Here is an 8,080-nt window from a genome sequence, read left to right as displayed (position 1 = left end):
GACTGAACTGAACTGAACTGAACTGAGTGCCTGCCTGTTGTCCTGAGCTGTAGACATGTCTCATGTGGACAAGCTGTGACCAAGCCCTGATGTGTTGCATTAGTTAACAAACAGACCAGAATTTATATGCAAATGAGACCGGCTTCCTTCAAAATCTCCACCTCAAAGAGACTCAATACTTTGTCAGCGATGCTGTGATGCTCAAAAGGCCACTGGGCGCTTCCCTGTGGCTCAGCGGTAGTTTGCCTATCAATGCAGGAGACAGGGGTTCCATCCCTGACCTGGGAAGATCCCACATGCCGCAGAGAAACTAAGCCTTTGTGCCACAACTACTAAGCCTGTGCTCTAGAGCCCAGACCCCACAACTACTGAGCCCTAGAGCTCGTGCTCTGCACCAAGGGAAGCCACTGCAATGAGAAGCCTGCACACTGCAACTAGAGAGCAGCCCCTGCTTGCAGTTAGTAGACAAAAGCATGCAGCGGACCCAGCACAGCCAAAATTAGAGAAATAAAATTATTAAAAACACACACCACTGGAACATCTCTCTTGGAAGTCACTTCAGCATTTGTAGCACTTTCTTTTCAGGATCTGTGGCAGTAGCTTTCTGCTTTTTCATTTTTAACTTAATATTTATTATACACTTATCTATCCCAGGCACCAAGCCGGAGCTGGCTGAAAGATAAGATAAATCAGACATTTAGTCTGTCTCTAAGGGAGTTTCTGTTTGGTAAGGGAGGTAAGATCTGGACACCCACTACAGCACAGGGTTAAGCAATAAGGCTCCAGGGAGGTTGGACCTGAGTTTTGGAAAAAGATAAAAGTCCTCTGGTTTCAACCTCCCAGCAAGAAGGGTGACTGAGGTCTGTGATTGCACCCTGTGTCAAGCCAGTATCTTTTGAAGACTTAAAAACAAAAACAAAACACCAGAAAACAAACCCAATCGCTAAATCCATCCTGGCGTATTTAAGACGCAGACTCCCCACTTTCTGGCGATGCTCCACAATAGATCGAGTCTTCCCAGCTCAATGATAAGCTCTGAGAGGGCAGGTGCTGAGGTCTTCTCCTTCGCTGTTCCACAGTGTCCGGTGGGCGAGTGACAGACGCAGGATCAGGGTTAGACGCGTCTCCGGCCACGCCACACGCCCGTCACACTGGCATCCGGTCCCCTCGTGCGCGGCTCTCAGCGATGACCGCGATGCAGGCCGGAGCCGGGCGGAGAGGAGCGGCCGAAAGACTCTGCGGGGAGGGCACCTGTGGGCGCGCGGAGCTCCTGCGTCCTGGGCCCCGGAGCGGGGTCCCAGGTGGATGGGCCCCGTAGGGAAGAAGGGCGCAGCTGTCCGCGCGCTGGACGCCCGCCCTTTCGGGGCCGGCGCGGAGGGAGAGGCGAGCAGGAGGCCGGGCGCGAAGCCAGAGCCCGGCCCGCAGGGTCGGGAGGAAGGGTTCCGGCCTCGGCAGAGAGCGGGGGACTGGCCGGCAGGGGCGGGAACCCGGGCCCGGGGAGGAGGAGGAGAGTCGGGGCTGAGATCAAAGGGGAAGCACGTGTGCCGGGCGATGGCCCCGGCCGGAGCCGGATGCCGAGGTCACAGCCGAGGGTCCCCGCGGCCGCCCCCGGCCCGCCCAGCCCGCGGCCCCTCCCCGCGTCCCAGTCTCCTCCCCGAGGGCCCGGGGCTGGGCCGCCACTCCCTCCAGCTCCCGCCCTCGACCGCGCGCATCTCATTCCAGCCCTCATTCCGCGCATTCCAGGCTTCCTCCTTTCAAACCCGAGGCCGGGGGCGGGGAGAACCCGCAGCTCCCGGCTCCGCCGCGCTGCCGCATCCCCCAGGTGAGTGGCCCGGACGCCGCGCCCCTCGGTCGCGCCGCGGGCGCTCTTTCCTTCCCGCCTGGGACCTGCGCGCCGGGCCCGCTGTCCCCTTCTCCCGTCTCCGTTCTCCCGCTTCCCTCCCTTCCGCCCTCCCGCGCGCGCTCTGTTCCCCCAGCTCCCTTCCTCTCCCGTTGACTCACCCCGCCAGGAATAGGGATCGCCCGTGCTTTCCCGTCAGTCCCCTTCTGGGAAAACTCCGCCCTCTGCTCCGCCCCGCTCCGCGCACCGGCCACCGCGCGCTGGACACCGCGCACCGGACACCGCGCACCGAGTACCGCGCGCCGGGCGGGGCGAGCTGGGTTTGGGCCCGCGCGGAGTCGGCTCCGTCCCGCGATCCGCCTTCATCCCGGCTCAGCCGGTCGGCCCGGGGCCGGAGCCCGGGTCTCCGCTCGCCGACCCCGCGTTGTCTCTGCAGCGCCCTCGCCCGCCTCGCCCGACCTCAGCGGAGCCGCGGCTGGAAGAGCGGCGCCGCGGCGGACTCCGCGGGGCTGGCTCCGCGTACCCGCCCACCTCCCCGCACCCTGGGACCGGTAAGACGGCGGCGCGGGAGGAGCTCTCACCCGGGATCGGACTTGGGGGCGAGCCGGGCACGTGGAGTCGCGCGAACCGCGAGGCTGGGGTGGGCGCGAGGGCCAGGAGGAAGGGGAGCGCGCGGAGCCGAAAAGATCGGAGGCCGAGCCCAGGTCGCCGGCGGCCGAAAAGAGACCCAGCGCCGGCGCCTCTCTTCTGCTGGGCGCCTCTCGGGCTTGGAAAGGGTGTCCTGGCGATTTCAAGCCGAGGCGTTGCGAGAGCGGAGAGGACCTCCGCCAAAGGTCCCCATTTCCCAGGGCTTGAGAAGCGTGGTGCGCTCCGTGCTGGAGGCCAGTGAGTCTGAAGAGCAGAGCTCCACAGCCCGAAGCGAACGTTTCCCCGGAGGGCGAGCAGACCCGGGACTCGCGCCTCTGTGCGCTTGTGTGTCGAGGGGAGAGGGGGTTCGGGGCCAGACCTGGCAGGTCAGTGATGATTTCACGTGGCGTGTGACTGTGCCGCCTCCTTAGCTCCGGGTGTCTGAGGGTGATACCTGCTCACCGATGAGATCACCTACCTTTCAGGAGGCATGTTTGTGTTGAACGGGAGCGCCTTTCCACCCTAGAAAAGCGCTGTTTGTCTGTAAGCTGAGCGTCTTGGAGGACTAGCGAGATGCCACGTCTCTCAGTGTGTGTTTCCCCTGTGAGGATGTTCCTGGGCGGGACAGTCCTCCCTCCCTGCAGGAGCGGGGGCAGGACAGCGAGTCTCTGGTGGTGTCTGTGCCCAAGGAGCTGGCGGTGGTTGTGGGGCTGTGTGGTCCCCGGGCTTCATTCGCCCTGGACCCGCGAAGCTGCAGGGAAGCTGTGCACACCTGCCTCTCGCAGGCAGCTGTCTTTCTGGGGAGGTCGGTTTTGTTCTTGCCTGGAAGAGTTTAGGGAACACGTTGGTAGCAAGTTTAGGGAAGCTGAGATTCTTGCCTTTCCATGAAGGGGTGGGTTGTTGATAGTGAGACTTGGGCATGTTTGTGGGAGGGGTTGGACACCCTCCCCCCAGAAAGAGCTCATTTTGCATCTTGAGATTTGTGTAGGCAGTGCTTTTATTTTTTTATTAAAAAAAATACAATTTGTAAAAGGTACTTTCCATTTGCAGTTACAACAATACTGGCTATACTCCCCGTGTTGTACAATACATCCTTGAGTTTGTACCTGTCTGACACTCAATAGTTTGTACCTGCCCTTCCCCCACCCCTAGCTTGCTCCTTCCACCCCCAACTCCCCCACTGGAAACCAATCGTTGACTCTCTATATGTGTGAGTCCTATGTTATATTCACTAGTTTGTTGTATTTTTTAGGTTCCACATGTGAGTGATATCATATAGTATTTGTCTAGACAGTGCTTTTAAAGTTGGCTCCAAGGACAGGGGTAAATTGAACTACTGGTCCAGCTCTCCTTGGAGCCGCCTGGGGGTCAAATGGAAGGACCCTCATTCTTGTTGACTGACTGGACCACCATGTAGTGAGAATGTTTTCCTGCCCTCCTAGTGGGGAAGGCTGCCTCTGATTCAGTGGGTTGACCTGTGGGGAGGCCCTTCTGGATAGCTGTTTCCTCATCTCTTCCTTTCTGCTATGCCTTCTGTTTTCTCTCCCTTTGGAGTTTTACCACTGGAAACATTTCAGAAGGTGGAACTGGATGGGGCGAGAGCCCCTGTGCCCAGGAGATGGGCAGAAGTTTGAGACTGACAACATTCGAGGAGGCTGGGGGCCGCAGACTGATCCTTGCGTTATCTCTTCATCCCATGACAAGATGCTGTGGGCATAACCTTCAGGGCTTCTTGCAAGGAAGGGCCGAGATGCCCTGAGGGGTGGGGACTCCCACTGGTCCTCCGTCCACCCTGAGGACACAGATATTCTGCTGGGAGCCACCTCCTCCTTCACCTGCTCAGGCCAGGTGTGTGGGTGGGGCTTTGAGGGTGTCTGGTCTATAGATGTAGTAGAAAGGACTCAGGTTTGGGGGCAGACATAGCAGGGTATAAATCCTGACAGTTACTACCTTTAAGGCTTCGGGCTCAGTGTCCTGATGAGTAATGGGGGAGGGGTAATTAACATCTATCCAAGAAGTTTTCGTGGTGAAAATTCATTGTTGGCAGAGCGACTTGCAGCGTGCAGGAACAGCCAGTGTTTCCTAACCCTATTTCACCACAGAACCCCTTTATCCAGGAAATTTCCTGAACACCTTTGCTAAACCCTGCCCTGTCATTCATGATTATTTAGCAAAACGGATCGAGTGTTTACTGTACGCTGAACCCTACAGGTTTCCTATCTCGGGTTTAGGAACCAGGGTAGCCGGCAGCCCAGGTAGAGGTGGGGTTTGGGCTTCGTCACTGAACAGCACAGGCTCTCCATGTTCAGATTCCGGTTTTGCCTTGACCCAGGGTGAACTTGCTAAACTTTAAAGAACTCTAATGTCAGCACCGAACCCCCCTCGTATTAAAGATGGGAAGCACTCACTATGGAGAAGAGAATAGAGATTCCTTAAAAAAAAAAACTAAAAATAGAGTTAGTATATGATCTAGCTATCTCACTCCTGGGCATATATCGGAGAAAACTATAATCGGAAAAGATACATGTACCCCTGTGTTCATAGCAGCACTATTTACAGTAGCCAAGACATGGAAGGCACTTAAATGTCCATTGATGGATCAATGGATAAAGAAGATGTGGTATAGATACACAAGGGAATATTACTTAGTCATAAAAAGTATTAAGTATGAAATAATGCTCTTTGTAGCACGTGGATGAACCTAGACATTTTTATACTGAGTGAAGTAAGTCAGACAAAGACAAATACTATGTGATTCCACTTACACATGGAATCTAAAAGAAAATGGTAGAAAAAAAACTTATTTACAAAGCAGAAATAGACTCACAGACATAGAAAGCAAACTTCTGGTCTCCAAAGGGGAAATGAGTGGGGGAGGGATAAATTAGGAGTTTGAGATTAGCAGATACACACTACTTTGTATAAAATAGATAAGTACCTACTGTAGAAAGGGAACTCTACTCAGTATCTTGTAATAAATTATAATGGAAAACAATCTAAAACATATATATATTTATTTGATATATATATTTGAATCATTTTGCTATGCACCTGAAATTAGTACAATGTTGTAAATCAATTATACGTCAATAACATTTTTAAAAACAATAAATATAAAGATGAGAAACTGAGGCCCTGGTGGGACCATAACTTGCTTAAGGTCTCATGGCTGGTGAGTGGCAGAGCTAGGAATGGAGGTCCACTGTGGTCCATTCTGATGCCTTCTCTCTCCTGCTCTGTGGGTGGAAATGCCCAGACCACTGGCCACCTCGGTCTAACAGGTGTGGAGTCTGAAGTATTCCGCCTGGGGATGTCTTCCATCTTGTGGCTCAGATAAGCTTGTTTGGGCAGAAATACTCCCTTAGGAACTGTGGAACCTGAGAATGACCTCTGGAAGTGGGTAGGGACTTCAAGAGGTCTTTTTTTTTTTTTTCCTATTTTGCCGCAATGGTGTCATGTGGGATCTTAGTTCCTTGACCAGGGATCGAACCCGTGTTCCCTGCAGTGGAAGCTCGGGATCTTAACCACTGGACTGCCAGGGAGTTCACACAAGAGATCTTTAAAATGCTCCCGCCTTTCTCTTCCTGGGTCTGCAGGTCACTTAGCCAGGTGAGAAGCGTCCCTGTCCTTCCAGGTATCTTGGGATGCGGAGCACAGCCAGCTTGGACTTCCGTCCCGGCCTTGTACGGGTGACTGTCACAGAGCGTGGCAGTGGAGGACATGATGGCCTTCCTGCTGCCGAGGTTGGGCCCGGGTGGCCTGCGTGCCTTTGCCCCCTGTGACCTGTTGCTGGCAGGGGCTGAGACCACAGCTCCCTTTCAGGCTCTGAAATTGTAGCTGAACAGCTGCTGTCGGCACCCCTCCCGGCGGTGTGACCAGCTCAGGGCCCAGGTGGACGTGGGGGCAGCGCTGTGTCGCTGGCACAGCCTCCAGCTCTAGGATCTCATTCCAGCTTTGCCTTGACCTTTCCTGAAATGACAGTTCTTCCTACGTTTCTGGTTTTGCCATGTGGACAGCAAGGAGATTCTAGCGCACTTCCTCTCATACTATTCATGTCCATGGGGTTCTCGGGGCAAGTCACCACGACAAGGCTGTGATCCATGAAGGGGGTTAGTTAGCATCACCGACTTAACGGACATGAGTTCGAGAGCTGGTGAAGGACAGGGAATCCTGGCGTGCTGCAGTCCCTGGGGTCACAAAGAGTCGGACACAACTTGGTGACTGAACAACAGCCAGCTCCTGCCAGGTGTGGTCCCTGAGCCTCAGCTGTTGCGACTGGCCTTTTGGGAAGATTTCCACTGGAACTGCAGTCCCCTTCTCCCCAGGGTGCCCACACCTTCTGGCCTTTTGCCCATCAGGGGGATGGGACCGGCTCCCTGCTGTGCGTCCTGCTGAGGGTGGGCGGGCCACCATGGGTGGGACTCGGCTTCCTTTGACCCAAACTTCATTGGAACAATGGACTTCAGAGGAGTCACCAGGGGCAGGAAATGGAGCTGTGCTGAGGCTGGGTGACTGTCGTGGGGGAGGGGAATCACATCCGGCCTGGAGGAAAGGCAGGGCATTGGGGGCAGGGCAGAGGGCACTGAGGCCAGGCCGCTGACACACAGGGTGGGCATCTTCTCTGCAGGGGCTGTTGACTCAGAGACCTGGGCCGCTGAAGCCCACTCTGGCTGAACCTCCTGCTCAGTGTCTTCTCAGCAGAGGTGTCCCTGGGGTCCGCCAGCCGTGCTCACTCCCACCAGAACCACGGTCCTCCCTTCCTGCCAGCTCCCTGGATGGGATGTCTGTGTGAATGGGCCTGGCTGGGATAAAAGACCAGTCTTGTTCCTTCCTGGCTGACGGCCATCTTGGCGTTGAGCCTCGAGTAATCGTTGACTGGGCAGTGGGCAGAGGTCTGGGTGGGGAGGCAACTGGTCTGGGTCAGCTGGGCGACAGAGAGGGATTATTCGGACCAGGACAGGCAGAGGGAGATCCTACCCAGAGCAGGTGGCAGGATGTTCTGGGAGATGAAGCACCCTTATCTAGCCTTCATCTTTGTAAGAGAAGAGCCGACCTGGGAGAGAGCTAAGGCGGCTTCAGGAGAAGTGAGTCAGACTACTTGCTTTTCCTCAGTTCAGGTGGCCAGTGCTCACAGATCGGGTTCTGGGAACCAGAAAGAAGCTTCTGGGCCCTGGGAGGAGCCCTGACCAGTGGGAGGAGGTGAGCATGGCAGAGCAACCCACATTGTCCTGGTTCAACCCTTCTAGGGGGCAAGGCTTCCCAGGTAGCTCTGACGGTAAAGAATCTGCCTGCCAATGCAGGGGACACAGGTTCTATCCTTGGGTTGGAAAGATCCCCGGAGGAGGAAGTGGCAACCCACTCCAGTATTATTGCCTGGAGAATCCCATGGACAGAGGAGCCTGGCGGGCTACAGTCCATAGTGTGGCAAAGAATTGGACACGACTGAGTGACTAACACACACACAGAGGGCAAGACTAGTTGATATACTTCTTATGGATCCTTTACCAAATTCCAGCTCAGATGTTTGAACATTCGATCTGGGGGGTGCTTCAGAAATGAATTTGAGGAAGCTAGCGGCCAGTGTGTGTTCACTCACCAAGCCATGGGAAAAAA

The 8,080-nt window shown here is 55.4% G+C and overlaps 1 protein-coding gene across 12 annotated transcripts in view; it reads left to right on the top strand.

The window, feature by feature from the left end:
• The first annotated feature begins 1,154 nt into the window (after positions 1-1,154).
• TEAD4 (TEA domain transcription factor 4) overlaps positions 1,155-8,080 on the top strand; it is a 65,928-nt gene continuing 59,002 nt past the window's right edge. For 4 of the 12 annotated variants that reach the window (XM_069581514.1, XM_069581513.1, XM_069581512.1 and 1 more), the window contains exon 1: positions 1,291-1,822. In XM_069581514.1, the coding sequence (XP_069437615.1) occupies positions 1,306-1,822 (517 nt within the window). In that variant the 5' untranslated portion in view covers positions 1,291-1,305. Of the gene's footprint in view, positions 1,823-1,878; positions 2,392-8,080 lie in introns of those variants that run through there. The other 8 variants (XM_069581516.1, XM_069581515.1, XM_069581507.1 and 5 more) reach the window with 8 other exon arrangements.

The sequence above is a fragment of the Ovis canadensis genome, chromosome 3, assembly GCF_042477335.2.
Source record: "Ovis canadensis isolate MfBH-ARS-UI-01 breed Bighorn chromosome 3, ARS-UI_OviCan_v2, whole genome shotgun sequence".
Taxonomy (NCBI): domain Eukaryota; kingdom Metazoa; phylum Chordata; class Mammalia; order Artiodactyla; family Bovidae; genus Ovis; species Ovis canadensis.
This window is presented reverse-complemented; position numbering and strand designations above follow the sequence as displayed.